Here is a 25848-nt window from a genome sequence, read left to right on the forward strand (position 1 = left end):
CGGGGGGAACCACAAGGTTTCCAGGACCCCTGGGGTGGGGACACCTCGAGCCTGGCTGCCACAGGCAATAGGGCACAGCAGAGCCACGGCCCATGGCTGGATGCTGCACCAGAACTGTGGGCACGGCCAGAGGCAGCGGGACCAGGCACCCACTGCCCAGCCCTGGCTTCATTCAGGGTGGCATCAGCTGCCTCAGCACCCTGTCCCTCAACCCCCTGAGGTCTGAGGGGTGCCCCACAACCACCTCCTTGCAGAAGAGGAACAAGGGGCTTGGTATGTCTCGGGTGACCTGCCTGGCCCCGCGGGCGCAGCTGCCCCGAGTCACGATCCGAGTGTTTTTAATACTTACATAAAAAAAGGGACAGTGTTTCAGGGTATTAAAAAAAGTCGGTAGGAAAAGTGGCACAGAGCATCTGGACAGGCAGGGAACAGTCTGGGTCAGGTGACGAGAGGCTCTACCTTCATCTTCTTCACCCTTGTTGGCCCCATGTCTGGGCTGGGACACTCCTGCTTCAGGCTGTCACGGTGTTCCATCAGTGTGGTCCCAAGGTCAGGGCTCAGCCCGCCCGTGCCGTTGTGCTGGGAGAGCGGCTCCTCCTTGCACAGCCCTTGAGCCCCGGCCTCAAACCTGCAGAGCTGCTCGGCCTTGGAGAGCTCCGCATGTTCCACCACCACCGGCCCCGTCCACTCCGGCACCTCCAGCCCCAAGTGCTTCATCAGCTTCGTCATCACATCATCGACGTAAGCGTGGATGCGGAGGTCGGCCTGTTTGTCCTGGGGCAAGCAAGGGGACGTTAGAACCGCAGAATGGTTTTGGTTGGAAGAGACCTTTAAAGACCGTCAAGTCCAGACTCCATACCATGGGCAAGAACAGAAGCATCACAGAATCGGTTGGGTTGGAAAGGACCTTAAGATCATCCAGTTCCAATCCCCTGCCATGGGCAGGGATGCCTCACACTAGACCATGTCGCCCAAGGCTCTGTCCAACCTGGCCTTGAATGCTGCCAGGGATGGAGCTCCCTGGGAGCGCACAGGGACAGGGCCTGGGTGACAGCTCAGCTGCACGCAGGCTCCGGGACTCCTGTCCCCAAGGAATCATCCCTGGTGGAACATGAACTGACCCGTCTGGCACCACTCCCTAACCACTCTACCAGGGTGCACTTCAGAATGCAGCCGAGACGGGGATATGGACACAGAGCCTGGCTGTGAGCCCAGGACAGGGGACAGGGACAAGGGAGCTCCAACAACACCCCAGAAACTCCCAGCTCTGGGAATTCAAACACTTTGGACAGTTAGAGCACCAAACCAGGGCTGAACAGGAACCCAACTGCCCTGTGGTATGGGCACGTGTGTGAGGTTATTTCACCAGGCTGGAATTCACCAGAGGATATGTCAGGATTTCTACACATTTCCATGGGTTTATTGCAGGTTTAAACCCTCCAACCAGGGACGCTCAGCCTGTTTGCCTGCTAAGTGAGGCCACTCTTCTGCCCAGCCACCCTGTGACGGGGCTGGAACAAGTGACACGAGGGGAAAGGAGCCGGCCAGCAGCCAGGACGCTCTCACTCACATGTTTGGTTGCCTGCAGGTTGACAATGACCAGCTTCCCTCCTCTCTTCTTTGTGATCAGTGGGAGGTTGCCGCTGGGTTTGATCTGCAGAGAGGTCCCCAGTGTGATGGAGAGATCAGCTTTCCTGCAGGGAGGAGACAAAACGTCCAGGGCAGAGAGAGAGCCGTGCCTCTTTGCAGGCTGCTTCTCCTACCCTGCTCCAGTGTGGACTCTACAAGCTTCCCAGCCATGGTGCAAGGAGTCTGCAGTGGTTTCTCTTGGCCACTCTCTGGGGCAGGACTGGGTGTTGCTGTGCTGTGGGGAGCAGCCTCAGGGCTGTGAGGTGCAGATGGGCAAAGCCAGACTGGGTCAGCCCATGGGCAGAGTGCTGCAGGCAGAGCCCAGGCAGCCTCCTGCAGTGTGGGGAGCCCCAGCACGGTACCTGCAGGCTTCATCCGCCAGCGTGAGGTCACGGTCAGGCAGGGAATCTTCCCAGTCCAGAATGGTGTCTCTTAACTTCCCTCTAGAAAACACACACAGTGGCTTTAGTGGTGTGCCCTGCCAAGCAGGAACAGCAGCAGAAGTGCCCTGGGAGACGGGACAGCGGCCCAGCTCATGTTGAGAGCTGGGATGAGCCTTTCGCTCCCCAGTATCAGACTGGAGCCAGCAGAGCTCTGCCCCACGGCCCTGAGTCCCCAGCTCTGCACCCGCCCCTGGATGGGAAAAGCAGCTGTGCTGGGCCCAGCGAGCCTGGGTGAGGAAGCACGAGGGGCACATGGAACTTGTCTGGATGCCAGATCACCTCAGGGTAACCTCCAGCTGCAGAGCTGGAACCATTTCCCTATGGAAGCAAGCAGCTCCAGGGCAGTGCATGCTGCTGGAGGGGAAGGGGGCTCGCAAGCTGCCATCCCACAGCAGGGCATTGTCCCCATCCCGTGTCCCCACAGACACACCTGCAGGCCCGCAGCCCCCGGGCTTTGGTGACGCTGCAGAGCCTGCCCGTGGGCTTCAGCCCCATGCTGCCCACCACGGCATCCCGCACGTACTGCCTGCAAGAGACACGGGGCTGGTCAGGAATAGGTGGCACCCGCTGTGGAACACCCACCCTGCCATGGCACAGCTCACACCTCATCCCCTGCGCTGTGAGGACAGCTCAGAGCCACAGGCAGTGGCTGCAGCACCTCAGCCCTTCACTGATCTCTGCCCGTGGCTCTATCCTGGTGCTGCTGACGGCAGCTCTGACCAACAGCACCAGTCTGCCACAAACCAGCCTGCAGCAACCTCCTCTGCTCTGCTCTGCTCTCTCCTGCTGGCAGGCACAGCCCCTGCTGCAGGCAGCCCGCCTTGCCACGAGGAGCAGGACTTGCCAAAGGCATCCCAGGCACTGGAGGATTCCCAGAATGCTCATTTCCCATTGTTTGACAGGGTTTAGGATTCAGATGGACAGATCTGCCTATGCCCCCCACCCAAACTGAGCTTCAGACCTGCCAGGCGACAACCCCATCATGGGTCCAGCGCCTCCATCATTCCCTGGGGACACCAACAAAGCTCCCACCGCCCAGCTCAGGGCTCACATACTTGCCACACTTCACACACTCTTCCACAAACATGTTCCCATGGAGCTCGGCCAGCTTGTCCCTGCAGGAGGAACACCAGAGGTCAGCTGAGAGAGCCCCGGGACAACGGAGCAAGCTGCCCAAGCCCCTCCTCACCAAGACCCTGCACCTCCAGGCCTCCCTCCACCATGGCCTGGGAGCAGTTCTGTGCCATGGCCACCACGATGGGACTGAGAGGAAGGACAGCACGGCCCAGCCTTTTCATTGTAAATGCTTCCATCTGCAGCACCAATTCCAGCCCCTGCTCTGATCCAGCCTCAAACCTCTGCGCCCAGTGGGAACCTGGAGCTTTGCTCTTCCCAGCTCCTGCTGTTCCTGCCTGTCCTTGCATGGCTCTTTTGCTGCTTGTTTTGACTAAAACTCCCCTTGAGCTCAATGTAGAAGCCAGAGGAAAATAAGGCCACGCTCCCCCTGTGTTCCTGCGAGCCCCATGGTGACTGGGAACGTCCTTCAGGGTGGATGGAGACAGGACTGACTTGATTTCCCGTTTTGGCCTCAGTTCAGCAGCACTTACTTAAGCACATGCTCTACTTGTGTGGACGAGCTGTGCTAAACCAGCAGGCACCAGCAGCAATGGGCTGCAGGGAGCACGGCTGGGTTCTAGTTCTTACTTCCTATTCTTTTCCCCATGGTTGTTTAGTTTCAAAAGCCAAATGTGGTGCAAGGAGCAGGGACCAGGACTGAGGGCTTTTAATAACTGGAATTTCCCCCTGGGAGGCAGCTCAGCCACCGATGGCTGAAGATGATCATGACAGGCATCCTCTCCAAGGTTCCATTCACGCTCCTTGTTCTCATCCCAACTCCATTTTATTTTATGACTTGACTTCAGCTGTTCTTCCCTTTCCAGGCAGCTCCAAGCACTTTGCCTCACAAGACAATCGCTTGCTGGCCTTAAGTGCTGGAAATGGCTTTTATAACAGGCTGAAGAGCCTTGTTGCCAGGAGCGCTAATGGAGAGGTGGGTTCCTTTGAGGACACCTCTGAAACAGCCACGACTAAACATAGCTCAGTCCCCACCACACGGGGAGCAGATGCTGTACCCTTGCTCCACACGCTGCAGCTCCCTGCAGAGGGAACAGGGCCACGCAGGGTCCCTGACCTCACCGCAGGTACGTCAGACCGGTCCCAACTGTGTGACTCTCTCCTCCTTGCTGCCTTTGCAGTTTTGCAAACGTATTGAGAGGCAAGAAATTCAATGCAAGCAAAGTGTAAAAGTAGCTCAAGATCCAGTGCTGTGTGAGACAGCGCTCGTCAAACAGGGCACCACATGGCTCTGCAACCAGCAGCAGCAGTTTCATCCTCCCTGCAGTCCCTTCAGCCCTCTGGATGGGTACAGAGGCAGTGGAAAGGCCCATGTGCTCTGAGCATACCTCCCAGGAGCATGTGCCCTGCTTGAAGCCAACGTGTCCTTCCCCAGGCCATGCTCACAGTTGCACCGACAGCTCCAGGCAGGCAGCTGGCGGGTGACAACATGAGACAGCCTGACACCGTGACCAGCAAATGGCTTCTGGGTGTCCATCTAGAGAGCATCAACCGAGGCTGGTTTCATTTCACCACCCTCTGCATTACTGCCATAACCTCTCTTCAGTTCAAGCCAGTTTATGTCCCCCTTCCATGTGCTCCCCACATCAGACACGGCTTTCAAGCCCCAGCACCAAACACTTGCACACGAGGCTGTTGCTTATCAGGTAGCAAGAACAGCCACGTGGCAGTGCAGGGAAAGGGATGAGGAACCCGGAGACAGGGCGGGAGAGGCAGTACCTTGGGAATCCGGAGCGCACGTGAAGGCCATCCACGTTCTGGCTGACCAGGAATTTCAGGATGCCGACCCTCTGCAGCCCCAGCAGAGCCATGTGAGTCTTGGAGGGTCTGGCACTCTCGAAGGTGGTATCAAATTTGGGGGAGAGCCCCTTCTCTTCCATAGTCCAGACACCATTGGGACCCCTGCAGTAGTGGGGACAGAAAGAGTGAGAATGGAGAGCTTGGGATCCAAGAGGACAGTTGGAAATGAACCACGTGCCCTGTCAATGGAGGAGGGAGGCAGTACTGAATGAATGTGGTCACCAGTGATTTGGTTGTTGAGGGAAGCAGAGCACATGGAGGGTGGCCATAGGGGTGATAGGGGGCTGGAGCACCTCAAGTATGGAGCCAGGCTGAGAACATTGGGGATGTTCAGCCTGGAGAAGAGAAACTGCGGAGACCTCAGAGCAGCTTCCAGTGTCTGAAGGGGGCTACAAGGATGCTGGAGAGGGGCTCTGCATCAGCGACTGGAGTGATAGGACAAGAGGTGATGGGTTCAGACTGAAACAGGGGAAGTTCAGGTTGGATGTAAGGAAGAAGTTCTTTACCCTGAGGGTGCTGAGGCGCTGGCACAGGGTGCCCAGAGAAGCTGTGGCTGCCCCATCCCTGGCAGTGTTCAAGGCCAGGTTGGACACAGGGGCTTGAAGCAAGCTGCTCCAGTGGAAGGGGTCCCTGCCCGTGGCAGGGGTTGGAGCTGGAGGAGCTTTAAGGTCCCTTCCAGCACAAACCACTCCATGATTCTACGGGCACAGCCTAACACCAAAGGAGTGCTAAAAACCAGAGCTGTTCCGGCTGGGGCAGCACCCAGAGCTTCACAGGAGCCTCGCAACCCCTCGCCTGCTGCCCTTACCTGAAGTCGGGGATGCCCGAGGCAGTGCTGATTCCAGCGCCGGTGTGGAACACCACATTGGAGGAGCTCCTGATCAAGTCTGCCAGCTCCCGAACCTTCCTCTCCAGCTCCTCCGGCGGGTCAAAGATCTGAGCAGAGGAGACAAACACCACGGGAATGGAAAGAACAGGGACAGATCCTTCCCACAGAGACACAGCAAGGCACAACCCCTTCTCATGCACCTTCCTGACAAAAGCGTTTAAGCAGAAACAGCATCTTCAGCCTGGAGAAGGCCCCTTAAGGGGAGCCCTTAGAGCAGCTCCGGTGCCTCAAGGGCCGCACGGGACCCGGAGAGGGGGGCTTTGGACAAGGCCCCTGGTGCTGGAGGACAACGAGGAGGGGTCCGCGGGGCCGGGGCCACACAAAGGGGTCCCTCGCTCTGGGCTCCCCACAGGAGGCCGGGGCCGCGGTTGCCATGGGAACGCCAGCGGGCGCTGCAAGGCCCCGCGTCCCCCGGGGGTGCCGCCGCTCCGCGCTCACCTCGGGGAGCCCGCACTTGCCCTTGTCCGAGTAGGGCGAGAGCCCGGCCGCGTAGTTCACCGCCATGGCCCGGCGCCGCCGCCGCTCCCACCATTGTTGCCAGCACCGAGCGCGGGCGGAAGCGCGCAGCGGGGCCCGGCGCATGCGGAGGAGCGGCCGGGGCCGAGAGGCCGCCGCCGCCATCTTTGTGTCGGGCAAGAGGAAGGGCGCGGGGTTATTTGGTGTGTGTGGGGGGGGTCCCTCTCACTGTGACCGGTCTTGGCTGTGCCCCCCCCGACCCTTATCCCAGCCCTAGTGTGGGGGAGCGGGATGGGGGTGCCAGGGCAGGGGTGGGGGCTCTGTAAGGCAAGGGAAAAGCAAGGCAAGATGAGGGCAAGTGGTGGCAGGTGAGGGCAGGGGGTGCCAGGGCAGGGGGTGGCCACTCCATGGCCTCAGCCGTGCCCCCCCTTCCTGCACCCGCAGACCCCTGAGAGCGCGGTGGAGCCCGACCCTGCTGCCCTCATCCCCCCCCCCCACCACCACCACCAGCGACCCTCCCGGCCTGTCCCAGCCGGGCCATGCCCGCTCGCCCCCCGCCTGTGGGTGTTCGGGGGCTCATGGAGCTCGCACGGGGCCTGGCCCCCTCCCCGTGTTCCCCCCCCGCCCCGCTGCCCGGCTGTAACCGCACCCGGGCTGTAACCCAACCCCAGGGCCCGGCTCCCCCCCCCCTCGCTGGGCGCTGCGGCTGCCGGGTGACAGCAGCGGGGACGGGGCTGGGGGGTCCTGGGCTGGGATCGGCGCAGGAGGGAGCCCTGAGCCCGTCCCCGGGGCTGGAGCTGCCATGAAGAGCCTGAAGGCCAAGTTCAAGAAGGCGGACGTGAGTGGCACCCGCAGGGACACGGGGACACAGGGACCTGCCCCCGGTGCCCGCAGGGATGTGAGGACACGGGGACCTTCCTCCAGATGCCCCCGTGTCACAGGGATGGATGTGCTGAACTGCTCTGGGATGTGGGGTGGGTGCTCGCCGTGGGGACAGCGGCCCCATGGAGGTCGGCGCTGCCGCTTTGAGTGGTGGGGTCGAGCTCCCCGTGTACCCAAGGGTGCACCCAGGGGCAAAGGGACGAAGGCAGCAGCAGGGAGGGGGAAGCGGGTCCTGGGTCCCCTGCCTGTCCCCTGCTTGGGGGCGCTGCCAGGTTTCCAGTGCCTCACCCCCTGGACCCAGCGTGTCCCTGCTCCTCTATTATTCAGGAGCTGGCTCGAGGCTCTCACCTTCCTCCACACCGGGCAGAGGGTGACAGTGCTGGCCCCAGCGCGCTGGGTGCACACAGCCACTGCGGACACATAGGGGCAGGTTGGGCCTGTCCTGCTCGGGGTGCTCTGTGCCTCAGTTTTCCCCTGGACACTTCCCCTTCTGCAAGTGGGAATGGTTGAGAGGCTCCTGCTGCCCCTGGGGTTCTGCCAGGACAAGTGCCCAAGGACCCTTTGCATCCTGGGGTTCTCTCCTTGAGGGGGGAGTTTGATGAACCCCTGAGACACAGGCAGGGTCCTGCCCTCCCTGGCCCCGGGGCTGTGGTGGGAGGTTGGTCCGTGCCCCCCCGGGCCAGGGGTCCCATGTCCCCCTCCTCGGGGAGCAGGATCTGGGTGTCAGGAGGATGCTCATGCCCTTGTTTTGGGGTGCCCTGCTGCCTCAGCTTGAGCGTGGGGTGGGAAAGGTGTCCCCCCCCCACCTCCCCGAACCCTTCCCACTTTAACTGGGACCAGTATGGGTGCTGGTCCGTGGCTGGGACCTTGGTACCTGCTCCCTGTAGGGATGCGGTGCTGGCTGGAGCTCTGGATGCCAAGGAGGGAGGGAAAGAAGGAGGGACAGGGGGATGGAGGGAGGCGGATCCCGGCTCCCACTGCGGCAGGACCCGGCCCCTGCCGGGCAGCGATGCTGGTCCGAGCTGGGTGCTGGGGGCCCCGGCCTGGAGCCGCAGCCTGCCCTCGCCCAGGCGGGGGGCAAGGGGTGCATGGCCGCCCGCCGCCTGCTCCTCAGCACCATGAAGCAGATCTGCCTCTGTGCCGCCGCCTCCTTCGCGGTACGTCCCCGTCCTCCATCTCCTGTCCCCTCCGGTCACGTCCTCCCGGGTAAGCCGTGTCACCCCCACCCCATCGGGCCCCCTCCACCTCCATCCCGGTCCCGGAGCTCGGCTGTGTCCTCTCCAACCTGCTTTGTCCTTGCATGACAGGGTATGGGGGCAGGCGCTGCCCTCCCAGTTTGCCCAGTAACCCTGGGACACTGGTTTATTCCAGAGTCCCCTGGCCCCGCGGGGCTGAAGGGGCTTGCAGGGCCTCCGGGTGCGCGCAGCGGGGCAGGTCCCCTGCTTGGTGCTGGCATCAGGCTGGTGAGGGGCAGGATGGAAGCAGCTCCCAAGGGTGACATCCATTTCCTGCTGCTGCGGCCGCAGCGAGCTCCACTTTGTCGTCATGTGCTGCGGGATGAATCCCGGGCTTCCTGGGTCGCTCCCGTGGCACTGGGATCTGTGGGATCGCTGTCAGCAAGTCCCCATCCAGCCCCAGCCCTGCAGGGGTGGGCACACAGTGTTGTGCCCCTGGTATCCCAGGGAGGCTGGAGCCATCCCAGGGGATCTGCTCTCGCTATCAACTGCGCTTGCCCTGGCTTGGTCCTCTTCTTAGCAGGGAGCAAAGCAGGGCTGGGAATGGGCTCAGTGGGGAGACCCAGGCAGGGATGGGGCTCAGGTGCCTCACAGTGCTGGCTGTGTTTAGCACTGGGCTCACTGGGATGGCAGGGGCAAACCTGCAGCCAGTGTTGGCTCCTTCCCAAGTCCTTGCTGGTCATAGTCTGCCCCAGCCACAGCTAAACCGGGGCTGTAAATCTCCTGGTCTAGGAGCTATGAACTGGAGCAGAGGCTGAAGGGGACCCTCATCCCAGCTAAACCTGGGGGTCAGGAGCCACAGCACCCCAGGGGATAGGGATGGGTGGAAGATAGCAAGGATGGGGATGGACAGACACCTGAGCCCAGCTCAGCATCCTGGGGATGGCACAACCCATCACAGCCTTCTCTGGGCTTCACTGCAGAGCCAGGACTGGACCAAGAACGATGAGAAGCTCCTGCAAGCTGTGGACTACAACGATGCCGGAAAGGTGACATCCCTCCTCGTCCGCAAGGGCCTGGTCCCCACCAAGCTGGACTCAGAGGGCAAATCCGCGTAAGTGCTGACCCCCATCCCTAGGACACCAGGGACATGGGGCTGGGGACACAGCTGGTACAAGGGACTCGAGTCCTACAGCCCCTGTTCTTGCTGCAGGTTCCACCTGGCTGCCATGCGGGGGAACGTGGACTGCCTCGAGGCCATGCTGGCCCACGGTGTGGATGCCATGACCAAGGATAGCTCAGGTGAGGGCATGGCCACCACATGACCCTGGCTAATGTCACATTGCACCCAGGGCCACCAGTGCTCCCTGCTTGGTCCTGCTCTGCTGGCAGAGCAGAGGGGATGGAGGTGATGGCCTCACCTGTAAATTGTCCCATCTTTCTATGGGGGACTGAAGCGCTGACCGATGATGCCCACAGGATGTTCCCTTCCTATTCAGCCCCAGTCCAGCAGATCCTCCTGTGTGCCCATCTATCTGTCACCCAGTCAGTCCTCTTTACCATTGTCTGTTCCCTGAGCTGTCTGTCTGTCCCTCTCCCCAGGTCACACTGCCCTGCATCTGGCATCCAAGCATGGCCACCCGCAGTGTGTCAGCAAGCTCCTGCAGGTACTGGGGCTGGGAGCATGGTGCTGAGAGAGAGGGTGCTGTGCCAGCGTGGTGTCCTTATGTCCTTGGGCTCCCTTCCCTCACCAGTGCCACTGGTTGGCATGGTGGTTCCCAGCTCTGCCCGGTCCTCCACCATATCCGTCCCCTGTTCTCCTGTAACCCAGGCTCTCTCCCTCAGGCCTCCTGCCCTGTGGACGTGGCTGATGGCAGTGGCCGAACAGCGCTGCACCACGCAGGTGAGTGGGGACAGTACCAGCCCTGTCCTGCTCCTGTCCCTGTGCAGGCAGAGTGCTCAGCCTCTGTCCTCTCCACAGCGTTCAGTGGCTGCATCTCCTGCTCCGAGATCCTCTGTGATTTCAAGGCTCCCTTGAACATCAAGGACAAGGTGAGATCTCTCTGCTCCTCACCCTGCAGTGCTGTGCAGAGCAGCAGGGGGCCAGGCTGGGGCTGCCTCTGAACTGCAGGGGGAACAGCAGCAGTACTTGGCATGAAAACACGCCCTGAAGTGGCACATGGAAGACAGAAGATAACAGTTTGCCCCTATGGGGGGATCTGAACCTTGTCTCTGTATCCTTCCTGAACGCAGGATGGCTCCACCCCGCTGATCCTGGCAGCCAAGATGAGCCACTCGGAGCTGTGCCGGTACCTGCTGCACCGCGGCGCTGCTGTCAACAGCCGGGACCTGCAGGGGAGGTGAGTCTGCACTGGTGGGACTGGGGGCAGATGGGGAGATGGAGGGAATGGGTCCCTAACCTCTGCTCTCACCACTGTGCTCAGGACAGCCTTGATGCTGGCCTGTGAGAATGGCAGCGTGGAGACCGTGGAGGTGCTGGTCAACGCTGGTGCCCGGGTGGCTGTGGTGGACTCCACAGGTCACGATGCTGCTCACTACAGCCTGGCCACAGGCAATGCCCTCATCCAGCACTTCCTGCAGGAGGCTGCTCAGCGCCGGTCCTGGGCCAGTGGTAAGGCTGCTCCTTGTCCACAGGGCTGCACCCATGGGGTGCTCCCACCCTTTGGGGTCAGGCTGTCTGACCCGTGCTGCTGGGGCTGAGCAAGGCTGGGGGGCACGGGTCCCCTTTTCCCACACTCTGAGGGTGCCTTTGCCCATGCTGTCTCCAGCCCAGGGCAGGGAGGTGGTGCTGAGCCTCTGTTGACTGTCTTGGTGTCTGCACATGCTTGCACATGCATGTTCACATGTGTTTGCAAGCATGGGGGTGTAAGTGCACGTGTGTTTCTGTGTGTGTCTGCATGTGCATGTCTGGGTGCATGTGTCTGCACATGTGTGTGCGTCCCTGCAATTACACATCCATGTATCCCATATTTGTCTGTGCCCCTTGTATGCACATATGTCCCCCTGTGCACACGTGTGTGTCCCCTAAGTGCCCCTCCTTGTATGAGCACACACAGGGGTGCCCCTGCACCCACACGAGCTCTGCCTGCCCCTACTATCCCCTAAATTGCCCCAATTTCCCTTTCCTCCCACTCTGCCCCACAGAGGAGGAGTCAGCTGAGCAAACATCCCAGGTAAGGGCCTGCCTGGCTGCCCCCCTCTAGGGTGGGGGTCCCCAGGATCCCTGGGGCTCTCCGAGGTGGCAGTGGGTCAGGAAGGAGGGAGTCACTTTATGTGTGATGTCCCCTCTCTCCTGGTGTCTCCGCAGACATCTTCGCCCAGCCAGTCATCCGTGAGGGAGAAGAGCAGCACCCCAAGGAAGAGGAAAGCCCCTCTGCCCCCCCTGGGCACCCCCAGCCAGGTGAGGGGGGTCCCCCTTAGCTCCACAGCCACCCCCAGTGCAGGGTAGCCAAACCGTGGCCAGTTTGGGCAAAGTTCCTCAGCTTCACCCAGCCCTGCCGTGGAGGTGATGCTCATGGGCTGGCCTGAGCAGCAACAGAGGCTTCATCCCTGCTCCTGGCGTGCAGCACCCCAGATTGCGGTCCCCTGTTTTGTCCATCAGCCCCTTTCTGTCCACACCATGGGTCCAAAGCACCCCTCACCTGAGCTGGCACTGGGGGGGGGTGTGGGGTGTCTATGCCATGCCAGAGCCTTTCCTTCTCCCTCTGGTGTCCAAAAGCTCCCTGCACCCCTTGGAGCATGGTGTGCACATGGTGAGGATCCCGGTGAGGATGGGGAGGGGGTGTCAGGGCTGGGCATGGGGGCTCGGCAGCCACGTGCCTGCAGGAGGACCGGGACGCCTACGAGGAGATCGTGCGGCTGCGGCAGGAGAGGGCCCAGTTCCTGCAGAAGATCCGGGGCCTGGAGCAGCAGGAAAAGCAGAGACGGGAGGTACCAGCGAGCTGCAGGGTTGTGGGGAGAGACCAGCGTGTCCCTAGGGGTTGGAGGGGATGGGAGGGATGGGGCAGCATTAATGCCTCCCTGTTTTCTGTGTCCTGCTAGCGGGCAGAGCTGGATGAGAGCTCCCTGCGCTCCATGGAGAAGCAGGTGAGGCCATTGAAGGGGTGGCTCTCCACGGGGTCCTTGTGCTGTGGATGCTTTTGGGACTCTGGGGGGAGCGAAGGGGACCCTACCCCTGTGCCTGGCCCCACAGATCCAGGAGCTGGAGCAGCGGCTGGCGGCACGGGATGGTGAGAAGGAGCGGCTGGGCAAGGAGGTGGAGGCTCTGCAGAGCCGCTTGTCCTCGCTGGAGGTAGGTGTGAGTAGACCCTGACAGCAGCAGGGGTTGGGGTCTTGGGGGCTGACCACCACTCTGCACCCCCAGAATGAGAAGGAGAACACAAGCTACGACATCGAGACGCTGCAGGACGAGGAGGGAGACCCGCTTGAATTCCCAGGTACGGGGTGGCCCTTGGGGGGAGCGGTGACACCGTGCAGTGGGAACAGCACCAGAGCCCCTGCACCCTGCAGGGGCAGAGCTGCTGCTCTCCAAGAAGACACTGAGCCCCTCGGCCGAGGAGCTGCTGGCCACGCTGCAGGGGCAGGTCCAGTCCCTCACCGTGCAGAACAAGGAGCTGAGGGAGAAAATACAGGCAAGTCCCTGTGTGTCCCTCGCTGTGTCTGTCCTCTGGGCCCCGGTGGCCTCACCACGTCCATTGCAGGTGCTGGAGAACTACGAGCGGGACGAGAGCGACACGTCCACACCGAGGGACTTTGTGCCCATCAGCCAATACAGGGCCCTGCAGCGGGAGCTGGAGCGGCTGCGGGCGCAGCGCGGGGGCTTGTCTGCGAGGGATGAAGCCGTGGGGCAGGCGGAGGGGCAGCCCGGAGCCCCGGAGCGGGTCTTGGAAGGGAGCACAGCCCCACAGCGACCTGGCAAGGAGCCAGCCGGGACCTGTGGCAAGTGCAAGGCAGCACTGGGCGACCCACAGCCCTCCTCCTCCTCCTCTTCCTCCTCGGCTGGGGCTGAGCTGGCGGAGGCCCGGGCAGCCCTGCGGCAGGCGCAGGCGGCGCTGCAGGAGCGGGAGCAGGCGGTGAAGGAGCTGCAGGCGCGTCTGGAGGCCGGCAAGGAGGCCGTGGAGGTGACGGCCTCCCTGGAGGAGGCGTCGAGGGAGAAGGAGGCTCTGCTGGAGCGCTGCAGCCGCGCCGAGGCCGAGGCGGAGGCTCTGCGGCGGGAGCTGGAGGCCAAGGCGCGGGACTGGCAGGCGGCGGGCGGCCCCGAGCCGGGGGCTCTGGAGCGGCGCGTGGCGGAGCTGGTGCGGCAGCACGAGGAGGTGACGGCGCAGCTGGGGCAGCTGCGGGAGACGCTGGGCCAGCGGGACGCGGAGCTGGGCTCGCTGCGGGAGCAGTTGGCCGCGCGGCCCGTGGGGCGTCGGGAGCACGAGGAGGCGCTGGCGCGGCTGCGGCGCGCGCAGGAGGAGGGCAGTGTGCCGCGGGACGAGCACGCGCGGGTCACCGCCGCGCTGGAGGAGCAGGCGCGGGCGCTGCGGGAGCGCGTGGCCCAGCTGGAGGCGGCCGCCGAGGCCAAGGGGCGCGAGGCCGCGAGGCTGGAGGCCGAGCTGGCAGGAGCGGTGCCACAGGGGCAGCACGAGGCGGCGCAGGCCGGGCTGCGGGCCCAGGCGGCGGCGCTGGAGCAGCGGCTGGCGGAGCTGAGCCGGCGGCACGAGAAGACGTGCGAGGAGGTGTTCCGGGTGCAGCGGCAGGCGCTGTTCATGAAGAGCGAGCGGCAGGCGGCCGAGGAGCGCCTGGGCACCGCGCAGAAGCAGCTGGCGGAGGCGCAGGACGAGGCGCGGAAGCTGCGGGAGCTCCACGGTCACGCTGAAGACTCGGCCCGGCTCGTCAGGGAGAGGGATAGGAAGGTAGGGATGGGGGGGTGGGAACTGGAGAGGGGCTTGGGACAAGGGGTGCAGGGCCAGGCCGAGGGGAATGGCTTGAACCTGCCCCAGGGGAGACTGAGATGAGCTCTGAGGCAGAAGCTCTTCCCTGTGAGGGTGCTGAGGCGCTGGCACAGGGTGCCCAGAGAAGCTGTGGCTGCCCCATCCCTGGCAGTGTTCAAGGCCAGGTTGGACACAGGGGCTTGGAGCAAGCTGCTCCAGTGGAAGGTGTTGGGGTTGGAGCTGGAGGAGCTTTAAGGTCCCTTCCAACATAAACCAGTGTCATTCATTCCGTGATTCAAATCACGGCTCAGGATGTGCCCAGGTTGCAGGGGAAATGCACTCACAAACAGGGATAGACACGTACACAGATGTGTGCATGTACACACATGCATGTAGGTGCTTATGTGTACACCCATGTGTTCACACAACTGCACACGCTTGCACACTTGTGCCTGCACATAGATGCATGTTTGCACATGTACGCACGCACATGGGCACACACAGCTCCGTGTGGACTTGCCCCTTTCCCTGCTGTTCCCCTTTTCTCCTCCCAAAGCCAAGACTCAAATGGAGCAGAGGGAACGGCTGGGAAAGCGCTGGCTCTGCCCGGGGCCACCCGGTGGTGCTGTGGTCACAGCCATGGTGGCTCCATGGTGGACCCCAGGGCTGGGTCTGAGCGCTGCCTGTAACCCCTGTGTCCTGCAGATCACGGAGCTCTCAAAGGAGGTCTTCAGACTGAAGGAAGCCCTGAACATCCTCCCCGAGTCGCAGGGAGCACCACAGTCACCCCCCAATGCTGCTGCACTCCAGGCCAGGATCCAGGCGCTGGAGGAGAAGCTGCTGGTGGGTACCAGGGGTCCTGTGGCCGTTGCTTGGTGGGTTCTGGGCTTTGCCAAGCCCACGCTCACAGCCCGTCGCTCTCCTGCAGGAGACAGAAACGCGACACAGCAAAGTGGTGACGCTGTACAGGAGCCACCTGCTCTATGCTGTGCAGGTGAGATGGGGACGTGGCTGGGGGGGAACTGGGGACATGACAGCCTGAGAACATTGGGGCTGATCAGCCCCAGGAGAAGCTGCGTGGAGACCTCAGAGCAGCTTCTGGTGTCTGAAGGGGGCTACAAGGATGCTGGAGAGGGGCTCTGCATCAGGGACTGGAGGGGTAGGACAAGGGGTGATGGGTTCAGACTGAAACAGGGAGTTCAGGTTAGGGGTAAGGAAGAAGTTCTTCCCTGTGAGGGTGATTCCTCACAGACTCCCTGATGTCCTCACCAATGTCCCTTCCACCCCAGGGCCACATGGACGAGGACGTGCAGAGACTCCTGTGCCAGATCCTGAGGATGCAGCGGCTGCAGGAGCAGGACAGATGAGCTGCAGAGGGGATGGTGGCACAGTCAGTGACACGGACAGGCTCATGGCAGCACCCTCTGTGCCCCTTTGCTTCTCCTGGCAGCACCGTGGTACCCACACCCCCCACCCCCCCCAGCCCTGGGGCCATGTGCACCCCCTACAGCCCCACACACAGCCCAGCACAGCAGCAATAAAGTATTTATACTCACACCGACGTGACAGCTTGTCTCAAGGGGAGGATGAGGGTACTGGGGGCTATGTGGGACAGTGCGGGACCGGTGCTATCATCATGTCCCCATGAAGGCAGCAGGGTGGGGGAATGGGAAGGGTTGAAGCTTTCTTGGCCAGAACCCAAACCCCTTTCCTGTGGGTCTGGGCCCCAGGAGCAGCAGCCCCATGTGCAGGGGCTCCTTTGGGGCCACCCTTGGCAGCGAGTCCCCCCCTTGGGGACCACGTTTCCTGTGCGAGGAAGTGGGCTGAGGCCGGCCGGGACCGTGGCTTCCCGCTGCAGCGCTGCCAGATCCTCTGCTCCGGGTGCCTGGACCCGCTGCGGTGAGTGTGACTGGGGCTGGGGATAGGGGGGGCCCCACAGCGCCTGGCTGGGGGCACCGCGGGGAGCCCCTTGGCCTTGATAAGGGGAAAGTGAGGCAGTGACAAGGGCAGGATCTGTCCCTTGGTGCTGGCCTTGGTCACAGCGGGGAGCTCAGCCCCCAGGCTGGGTCTGGGGGTCTCTGCGAGGGACAGTCCCCCCCCACGGACCTGGGGGCCACCTGAGTGCATTGACCCCTTCCCTGGTTGAGGTCTGGAGCGACCCGAAACCTCAGTTCTGGGCATGGCACCGCAGAGGCGGCTGCTGGTCCCTATGGGACACCCATGGGACACCCCCGGTCCTATGTCTGCCCCTCCGCCTTCCCAGCATCAGGATCCAGCCACTGCAGGGAGAAACCATCCCCTGTCCCCAGGGAGTATGGCACGGCCAGAGGGTAAACTGAGGCACAGCACAGTGGGGTGGCCCTGCAATGGGTCTGAACCCCTGGCTTTAGGGCAATGTCCCTGTGGCCGTGGTGTCCCTGCTGTCCCCTGCCCTGGGGTTTGACCGTCCTGCCTGTCCCCACAGATCCCTGCTGGAACTGGGCAGCTCTGCTGAGACTCCTTGACATGAGGTGGCTTTGGGTGGTGGCTCTTGTGGCACCCGCCTGCACCATGCCCTACAACGGCACAGGGGGCAGCACTGGGCATGGGGACAATGGGGACAGAGGTATGGGGCACATGGGACAGGGGATGGAGGGGCTGGGCAGCTGGGATGGAGGTATGGGGGACCTGGGGGACCAGCAATAGAGGGACTAGGGGTCTGGAATGGAGGTATGGGGTGATCTGTGGGGACCAAAGACAACAGCACTGGGCAGACTGGAAGGGCTGGGGATGGAGATGGAGGGATCAGGGAGGGAGGTACAGGGGCACTGAGGGGCATGGGGACACGATTACAGGGCATCTAAGGCTAGAGCCATAGGGACGCTGGAGGGACTGAGGACATGGGGAGACTGAGGGCAGAGGCAGGGGGGGACTGCTGCTGGAGCAACAGGGACACTGGGGGGTCTGGGGACACGAGGGGACCAAGGAGGCTGGGGGCAGTGGGGAGGGAGGGGCACTGGGGTGCTGGGAACAGAGCATAGCCCCTTCCCGACCCAGCATCACCCCATCCCATCACTGTGGCACATTCCCTGCTGGGGACCACTGCACGTCCCCAGGGCACTGCTGGGTGCACTACAGCACCCTGGGCTCCGAGGTGCTGCTGCCCTGCCCGGCCGCAGCGGGGGGCACGGCTCAATGGCGCCGGGGGGACACTGTCCTGGGAGCACATCCTGCACCGGGGCTGGTGCTGCCCAACGCCAGCCTGGCCCACGAGGGCCGCTACAGCTGCCACCACCCCGGCACCGGCGAGACCTGGGGCACCGTGTGCCTGCGGCTGGGCTGTGAGTGACCCCGGCCCCACTGCGGCCCTGCTCCCCACTGGGGAGGGAGGCAGGGGGTGACCGTGGCTGTCCCATGCCGCAGACCCCCCCGCTCCACCTGCGCTCCAGTGCTGGGCCATCAGCTACCCGCAGGCAGTGAACTGCTCCTGGGCTCTGGCCCCTGAGCCGCTGCTCGACACCGACTTCGTGGCCACGTACAGGTGAGTAGGGGGCTGCAAGCGCTGGATAAGGCCCCCCCATAGCCTGCGTTGTACCCGGGGCCTCACCCAGCGCCCCCCTCTGCCCCCCAGGCACGGCACTGGGGGGGACACAGAGGTGGGTGAGTGTGTCCCCACGGGCCCACGGAGCTGCTCCTTTGGGAACGTGCAGGTTTTCTCCCTCATCCCCTATGTGGTGAATGTGACGGCTGTGAACGCCCTGGGCGCTGCCTCCTCCAGCCTGCCCTTCCTGCTGGAGAGCATCAGTGAGTGCTGCTGGACCAGACCCTTGCGCCCAACCCTCTGCCCCTGAGCACCGCGTCTGGGTCTGACCCAGCCCTGGGGCTTCCTTTGGGCCTCTCCCCTCTGCTTTGCTCCTTTCCTTGGGATGGGGAAGCATCAGTGCAACGATTTGCCGGGTCTCAGGTCACTTCCACAGCCGGGAGTGGAGATGCCCCATCCCTGGCAGTGCTCAAGGCCAGGTTGGACACAGGGGCTTGGAGCAAGCTGCTCCAGTGGAAGGGGCTGGAGCTGGAGGAGCTTTAAGGTCCCTTCCAACCCAAACCATTCCATGACTTTATGGTTCTGTGATTTCACAGCTCAGCCAATGGGGCTGATGGACTCAGCACCCCCATGCCGGATCCCTCACCCCTTCATTATCTCCTTGCTTCATCAGTAAAGCCGGACCCCCCCGAGGCCCTGCGGGTCTCCCCCATCCCTGGGGAGACCACGAAGCTGCTGCTGGAGTGGAGCCCACCGGGGTCCTGGCCCTTCCCGGAGTACTTCCCGCTGAGGTATCGCATCCGCTATGCGCAGGAGGACGGCTCCATCACCGCAATGGTACTGCCCAGCCCTCCCGTGGGGAAACTGAGGCACGGCCGAGGGCTGCCCCCGAGCAAAGCCCTTCCCTCCGTGCTGCCCCCAGGTGGGTCCCTACGAGCAGACATCCCTCACGCTGTCGGGCCTGCGCCCCGGAGCCCTGCTCCACGTCCAAGTGGCTGCCAAGGACTTCACCGACTCCGGGGAGCTCAGTGCCTGGAGCGCTCCCGTTGCAGGGATGCCCTGGATGGAGCCGTGATGGGGGCACAGGGCCAGCATCCCCATCCCTTGTCCCACCTGGGACCCCACACCTTGCTGTCCGCTTTTCCCCATCCGTTTGGGGGCGGTCCTGCTTTTTTGATGTTTCTTTTGTCTCCTTGGTCTTCTCAGCTTCAATCAGGTCCAAAGGAAGCACGGAGCGGTTGTCACCAACAGCGCCTCAGCCCTGCCCTGCAAGCACCAGAACGGAGCCATAACGTCTGTAACGCCGACGGGAGGAGCCAGACCCAGGCAATAAACACACCTGAAGCTCCGATCCCCAGCCTGCTTTGGGATGTTCGCCACCTCTGGGGACGCTCCCTTGGCCGCTGAGAGGCCCCAAAACCCCCGGGAGTGTCCCTGGGGGGTGCAGCGCGGTCTCGAACCCGGGTCCCCGGTGTCGCCGCACTCCCGGTGCTCCCTAGCGGTGGCCTCCGGCCGGCAGGCGGCGCTGCTCGCACACGGGAGCCGTGACTCCCGCAGCCCCCTTCCGCCAGTGCGGCCGCCCCCCCCGCGCGGTGTGCGCACCACAGCGCCCCCGCTGGCCGCAGGGCGCCACCGCAGCGCTGCCGGGGGCTCCCCCCTCGCCCCGTCTCGCCTCTTGTTCCCCCCGGTTCCCTTCGGTCCTAGCGGAGCCCTGTGCTCGGCCCCTCGCCCTGGGACGTGTTCCCAATCTCCATCCAAACCCGGTGCAGCTTGGGGCCGGTTCCTCTTGTTCCTCGGGAGCAGAGACCCTCCTGGCTCCGTCCTCCTCCGAGGTCGTTTGTGCCTCCCGAAGCAGGGGAAGGTGAAGCGCGTTTTCTCTTGGCTGTGCTTGTGTAGAGCCCTATGGGTGAGGGTGAGGATGAGGATGGGGTGGCAGAGGAAGCACAGAGCCCCTCAAGCACCCGTCCCCATCACAGCCCTGTCCCGGGGTGCTCAAGCGGTTCTGCTGCTGCTGCCTGGCTTTGACCAGGGCACGGCCATGGTCCCGCATCCCTCAGAGCGGGATGTCCCTGGCACCTGCCGGGACACGGAGCCCGGCTTCCCTTCGGAATTCCATGGATCCTTTTCCATGTTCCCCAAAGGCCGCACAGAGCCCTGCCGCCCTCCGCAGCCTTCGCTACGCTTTACCAGGGTGCTGCTGCCCTCTGTGATGGAGGTACCCGGGCAGCGCCCCGAAGCCTTCCCTGTCCGTGCAGGGTGTCCGGCCGGGGGCTCGCCCATCCCGTCCATGCAATTCCGTCTCTCTCAATCCCATCCATGCAATTCCGGCTCCCTCAATCCCATCCATGCTATTCCAGCTCCCTCAATCCCGTCCATGCAATTCCGGCTCCCTCAATCCCGTCCATGCAATTCCGCCTCCCTCAATCCCGTCCATGCAATTCCGCCTCCCTCAATCCCATCCATGCAATTCCGGCTCCCTCCATCCCATCCATGCAATTCCGGCTCCCTCAATCCCGTCCATGCAATTCCGGCTCCCTCAATCCCGTCCATGCAATTCCGGCTCCCTCAATCCCGTCCATGCAATTCCGGCTCCCTCAATCCCATCCATGCAATTCCGGCTCCCTCAATCCCATCCATGCAATTCCGGCTCCCTCAATCCCGTCCATGCTATTCCGGCTCCCTCAATCCCGTCCATGCAATTCCGGCTCCCTCAATCCCACCCATGCTATTCCGGCTCGCTCCAGCTGAGGGCACGGCTGGGAGCGGGCAGAGAGGAGTTTTCCCGGGAATGCTGACAGCGCCTTGGAGCCGATCCCACTTCTCCCCCTCGATCGGGTGCTGCCCGCAGCACGCCGCTGCTCCCAGCGCTGGGGAGTGCGGAGGAGAGGCTGTTCCTTGCACAGGGAGAAAGCAGCCACGGGCCGGGGCAGGCCCTGGGTCAGAGATGAGGCACGAGTTATCTGCGGGACAAGCGAGCAGCAGCTTGAGGCTGTGAAACCCTTCAGCCGGCAGGAACGGGCTCCCAGCAGCAGGAGCTCATGGCACGTCGGTCCACAGGAGAGCTTCCTTCCATAGGCCATGTGTGTTTGAGGCAAAGCATCCCTCCGGGGTGTCAGCTCCTTCTGGGTCTGACTTACAGCTGTGTAACCTTCCAAACACACAGCAAAGGCATTTTTCCCTGGGAAAGTGTCAGCTCCCTTTGGCCTCACGCTGACAATCGGCCGTTGTGTGTCTGTTTGGTGATCCAACGCGCGCTCAGAGGGACCCCAAAGGGGCTGAGCTGGACACCTGGGCTTTCCTGGCGCGGGTGATAGAAGCCAAGCAGCCTTTGCGGTGCTGGGGGTCAAAGCGGGTCGCTGGGATGGGAAATCTGTGCCGTTCAGAGCGGCTCGCGGCTCACTAACGTGGGTGGGTTTGGAATGTGTGCTCACAAGGTCTTGAGATGGCGAGAATTGATTATACATATGGGGACAAACGTCCACCCCCTGCTTTTCTTTGCATTTTGTGGAGTCTGCTGTTTGAGCAAGAAAACAAAGGTATTGTATTACTGGTTTCAGGCAGGCAGAGTTGCTTAATGCTTAAAACCCAGGCCCAATTATTTTTCCCCTTGGCTCCATCGCAGTGTATGACCTTAGGAAGGAAGCCGGCTTTGCTGCGTTTCCATCTCTGTAGGATGATGATAATGACTTGCAGGATGCTGGAGGGGCACTGGTTAATATTCAGAAGGATCGGGAAGCTTTTCTTGTTGATTCAGCTCTCAATAAAGCCATTGCCTGCGACACACTAAAATCAGTTCAGAACACATAAATTCGACATCCTTGCCCAGGTGCGGTGGCAAACGCAGGCGAGCTTTGACAGGGTGGTTCCTGTGTAGTTTCTTGCTTGTTTTCATGCTTTATTAATAAGAAATCTGTGAATTTGGATTTTGATTCTGTAATGTCCTTGGCAGGGCCTGTTTTCCTGTCACCTGGCAGCTCTCAAAACTCTCACAGATGCTTCTCCATCATTTACATGTTCTGGAACCAAAATATGCTGCTTCATCAATTTCTTTATGGGGCTGGAGCTTCTGGAATACAAGGCAGTGACCTGGGGCAGTTGGGGTGTGCTTGGTTATGGCACCTCCGTGGCTGGAGCAGTAGCTCTCTGGCAACACGAGTACTCCCACAATTGCAAGAGCAGCCCTCTTGGGCAATGAACCCATGGACCAAAGCTTGTGAGATCCTTTTCCAACAGGTATAGGTTATGTCTGAGCGTGTCGTGGAGGGGATCTGCGTGGTGGCACTCACTGGGGTCACCGTGGCTCTTTTGCTGCTGTGTTGTGGTGGGATGTAGCTGGGGTTTTGCCTGCGAGCAGCCCGGCTGGTGGCAGCCAGGGAGTGGGGAGCTCAAGCTCTGCTTTGGTAAGAAAGGAGCCTTGCACACCCTCACTTTCCTGGGTGGAGAGCTTGGCAGGCCTCAGACAGAGCCTTTCCAGCTGGGGTTCTTCTTTCCCTTTGGCCTCAGGAGAAGGGGCCTACTGGGGAGCTGCCCCTTCCAAACTTTGTCTTCTTGCACCTTCACAAGGCTCCTGTGTTTAGCCTGGGGCTCGCTGTAACTTAGCAGCAGCAGGTAAGTGAACAAGTACAGTGACCTGCCAGAGCGCCCGAGTGAAAACCCCTCTGTGCCAGGCAGAGGGGCTCTGCTGGGGAGGCGAGTGGGGTTGTGATGTTCTATCCCCCCCTTTTCCTTTTACAGCACTTCCAAGTCTAATAAAAGCTGCTGATTCCTGCTTAGTGGATAACGTTGGTCACTAACAACCTCGCCCCGCTCTTAAAAAGCCAGCGTGGGTCTCAGGAGATCTAATTTAGGAAGCACGTGTAAGGCAAGGGTGTCCTGCACGGGCTCTGGGGTGGAAGCCGCACCGTGCAGTGCTTCAGGCTGCTCGGCTGCCAGAGCTCAGAGTGTTTTTATCCAGCAGCCAAGCTCTGCACCATTGGGGTGTGTGGAGCGCAGATTCACCCCCAGACCAGGCTTTTGCCATTGTGCAGGGGCAAAATGCTCAATGGTGGTTCCCATAAGGCAGCATCTCCCTCCTCTAAGTGGTGGGTGATGCGGGAGGACACGTGCGTTGGTGTATTTAGGAACAGGGAGAAGACTGCAGTGTTCCTGTGGTTGTTCACTGGTGTAATGTGAGCTTTTATGAGCAGATTGCTGAAGATCAGCATGCGCCTACAGCCACTGCCCACAGCCACTTCTGCCTCGAGCCATGGCAAGTACCGGTGTGCGCAGCATCCTTCCTGAACACCGCGGCCAGTTCAAACCTGCCTTCTGGCAATCCAGACCTGGGAGGAGAGGCTGATCCCCCCGGGTGCTGTGCTGGCTGGAGAGATGGGCAGAGAGGAACCGTTTGAGATGCAACAAAGGCAAGTGCAGGCACCAGAACTGGCTGGGGTGGACCTGCGGTGCAGTGCTACAGAGCCGAACGCAGCAGAGCCCCGAGCAGCGCGCTCCGCTGGAGCAGGGACGTTGCACTGGATGGCCAGGGTGGTCTCTTCCAGCCTCAATCGTGCTGTGAGTCTGTGATTTCCGCTCTGCAATAAGGCAAAGGAACCCATCTGTGGGCTGCTTTTCGCACGAGGGACAAGCATGTGTCAGAGCACCCCGAAAGCATGACATCCCTACCCATGGACGCTGTTGTGATGCGAGTGACATGAAGCTAGAGGGGCTTTTTGGGTGTCCAGAGACAATCAGGAGACATGAAAGCAGACAGCTTCACCCTGTTCAATATGGTCTTCTTTAAACTATGTTTTTACTTCAGATTTGGGCTGCCAATAACTCATTCAAACAATGATCTAATGCCTATGTGAATGTTTGTAAAACCTCACTGCTCTGGCAGGTTGAGCGCTTGCCAAAAAGCAATCGCATGTAATTAGGGAGAAGGAATTTGAATATATTGGCCTTTCAGGGCAGCAGATTTTCCAGTTGTGTTTGTCCCATTTTAACTGTCTCATTAACTGGGTGCTCTGTGTGACTTGCTCCTGCCTTCAAAGGAGCCCTCTCTGTAGACAGCACTGCCATAAACCTGGGTAAAAACTGCCTGGGATGCGGATAGGAGATACCTGTGCTGTGGTTGTGCCTGATGGCATCACTGGCTGGACTTTTGAGGGAGTTAAGTAGGTGAGGAGCTCCTTATTCGCTTCCCTGGGGCTGCCACAGCTCTCAAAGGGAATAGTCATAGTGCTGCTGTTGTCGGTTAATGGCCATACCCGTTCTGGGAAGAGCTTTGCTCATGTCTGGAAGGAAGATGGAGCAAAAGCTTTCCAGTCAGGCAGGGTGATCAGCATCACACTCACCACGCTCCGCAAGCCTTCCCTCATCCTGCTGTGCAGTTACAAGGGGGGCAGCCACATGGCTTGGCAAGGCCCCTGTAGGGCTGGTGAAGCAGAGCTGTTCATAGGATCATCGAGTAGTTTGGATTGGAAGGGACCTTCCATGGCCGCCTGCTCCAACCCCTATTGATGGTGGCTGCTCATGTACAGCTCAGGGGGAATGAGAGCCCATCCAGGACAATGGATCCCAGGAGTCCCGGAGATAAAGGAACGAGGTATCCTTTGCGCACATGGGGTTAAAGCTGCAGCCGTCACCCCCTCACCTTGCCCCCCAAAGGCCGTTTCCAAGCAAGTTGGGAATTCTGACATGGAAAGTTTGACGAGAAAACTGCCTTTGAAATTCCTCCAGCATCCTGGAAATTCCCTCCTCTCCCTTGTCTGGCTCTGGAGACCCAGACCGGGTCTGCCGTTAGCAGGGCAGCGTGCAGAGCTTCTGAAGACACCCCCTTGGGCATCCCCTCTCTCGTGACCCATCGAGCACAGCAGGAATGCCTCGGATGAACTGCCTCGAAAGCAAGGGGAAGCTGAGCGGTCAGCAAAGCACAGCCTGCCAGGAAAATCCAGCAGGACTGAGACCACCGGGGGGACCTGCTACAAACAGAGTGGGAGCTCCATCCCAGCCAGGCCCAACACACAGAGCCATTCAGTAAATCAGGTGGAATGATGGGATGCTGGGGAGGGACTCTTCATTAGGGACTGTAGTGACAGGACAAGGGGTAATGGGTTCAAACTGAAACAGGGGAAGTTTAGATTGGATCTAAGGAGGAAATTCTTTCCTGTGAGGGTGGTGAGGCACTGGAATGGGTTGCCCAGGGAGGTTGTGAATGCTCCATCCCTGGCAGTGTTCAAGGCCAGGCTGGACAGAGCCTTGGGTGAGATGGTTTAGTGTGAGGTGTCCCTGGCCATGGCAGGGGGTTGGAACTCTCTGCAGGTATTTAGCCATGGATGGGAAGGGTGTGCTCCTTGTTCCTCTGTCAGGTCCCACCGCCTGGCATCGGGTCTCACTGCAGCTAAACCCCAAAACACCCACGGGGTTAGTACCAAAGCAGGTTGGTAACTCAGCTCAGGAGGTCAGGGACGTGCGGGTCAAGGCCTGTGGGACCTGTTATTAATGGGAGGAATTTGTTCCCCGAATGTGAGAGAGCAGAGGTGGATTCAGCTCTCCAGTGACCACTGGGGTTTGAAAGCCCAAGCTCCAGCCAACAGTCATCACATAAACTTGTGCTGAGGAACCTGACCTACTTGGAATAATTAGAGGTAATTGTCAGCTCTTTCCAAATGACAAACCCTTAATCAGCAGCAGATGCTTACCCAGCCTCAGAGAAGGCTGGAAACCCGCAGTGGGATGGGGAGTATTGTTGTCCCAAAGGCACCAAGTTTCAGGAATGGGCAGGAATCTTCCGTAGGGCTTTTTCCAGTACATGCTCAGATGCTTGGACTGGGGCATTGGTTTGAGCTCATGAGCTGGGCATCTCTCCAGAAAATCTGTATGTATGCCATGAGCACACAGATGAGTGACACTGAAGTACTAGAGAACAGTTCAAGATGGACCATGGATTCCTCTTCCGGGTCCTTGGACTCAGCTCCAATCCCTAAAGCTTTGGGAAGCTCAGAAC

The 25848-nt window shown here is 61.2% G+C and overlaps 3 protein-coding genes across 8 annotated transcripts; 2 read left to right on the top strand and 1 right to left on the bottom strand.

The window, feature by feature from the left end:
* Window positions 1-321: 321 nt before the first annotated feature.
* On the bottom strand, window positions 322-8168 carry SIRT6 (sirtuin 6). 2 transcript variants are annotated; one of them, XM_062625172.1, is made up of 8 exons: window positions 8108-8168; window positions 5815-5942; window positions 4926-5108; window positions 3128-3187; window positions 2503-2598; window positions 1992-2072; window positions 1571-1694; window positions 322-774 (listed from the first exon to the last, which is right to left on the bottom strand). In XM_062625172.1, exons 3-8 carry the CDS (start codon window positions 5084-5086, stop codon window positions 439-441), a joined length of 858 nt encoding a protein of 285 aa, XP_062481156.1. In that variant the 5' UTR covers window positions 5087-5108; window positions 5815-5942; window positions 8108-8168; the 3' UTR covers window positions 322-438. The 2 variants fall into 2 exon arrangements, with proteins under 2 accessions (XP_062481156.1, XP_062481157.1); XM_062625173.1 differs by lacking the exon at window positions 8108-8168 and adding an exon at window positions 6334-6493.
* On the top strand, window positions 6856-15901 carry ANKRD24 (ankyrin repeat domain 24). 5 transcript variants are annotated; one of them, XM_062625168.1, is made up of 19 exons: window positions 6856-7189; window positions 9392-9522; window positions 9622-9710; window positions 10011-10075; window positions 10254-10311; window positions 10390-10460; window positions 10662-10768; window positions 10853-11040; window positions 11574-11602; window positions 11737-11829; window positions 12255-12359; window positions 12471-12515; window positions 12622-12720; window positions 12793-12865; window positions 12921-13060; window positions 13130-14326; window positions 15050-15187; window positions 15273-15338; window positions 15634-15901. In XM_062625168.1, the coding sequence occupies exons 1-19, from the start codon at window positions 7154-7156 to the stop codon at window positions 15709-15711; spliced, it is 2808 nt and encodes a 935-aa protein (XP_062481152.1). In that variant the 5' UTR covers window positions 6856-7153; the 3' UTR covers window positions 15712-15901. The 5 variants fall into 5 exon arrangements, with proteins under 5 accessions (XP_062481152.1, XP_062481153.1, XP_062481149.1 ...); XM_062625169.1 differs by having other exon boundaries at window positions 6857-7189; window positions 12939-13060; XM_062625165.1 differs by lacking the exon at window positions 6856-7189 and adding an exon at window positions 8184-8390.
* A 99-nt stretch (window positions 15902-16000) lies between these two features.
* EBI3 (Epstein-Barr virus induced 3) lies at window positions 16001-19162 on the top strand. Its single transcript, XM_062625207.1, has 7 exons — window positions 16001-16243; window positions 16809-16949; window positions 17440-17664; window positions 17747-17864; window positions 17955-18127; window positions 18538-18701; window positions 18787-19162. The coding sequence occupies exons 2-7, from the start codon at window positions 16850-16852 to the stop codon at window positions 18937-18939; spliced, it is 933 nt and encodes a 310-aa protein (XP_062481191.1). The 5' UTR covers window positions 16001-16243; window positions 16809-16849; the 3' UTR covers window positions 18940-19162.
* Window positions 19163-25848: the final 6686 nt, after the last annotated feature.

Source organism: Pezoporus occidentalis, unplaced genomic scaffold (assembly GCF_034315485.1).
Source record: "Pezoporus occidentalis ecotype Australia unplaced genomic scaffold, CSIRO_AGI_Poc_V1 ctg278, whole genome shotgun sequence".
NCBI lineage: Eukaryota > Metazoa > Chordata > Aves > Psittaciformes > Psittacidae > Pezoporus > Pezoporus occidentalis.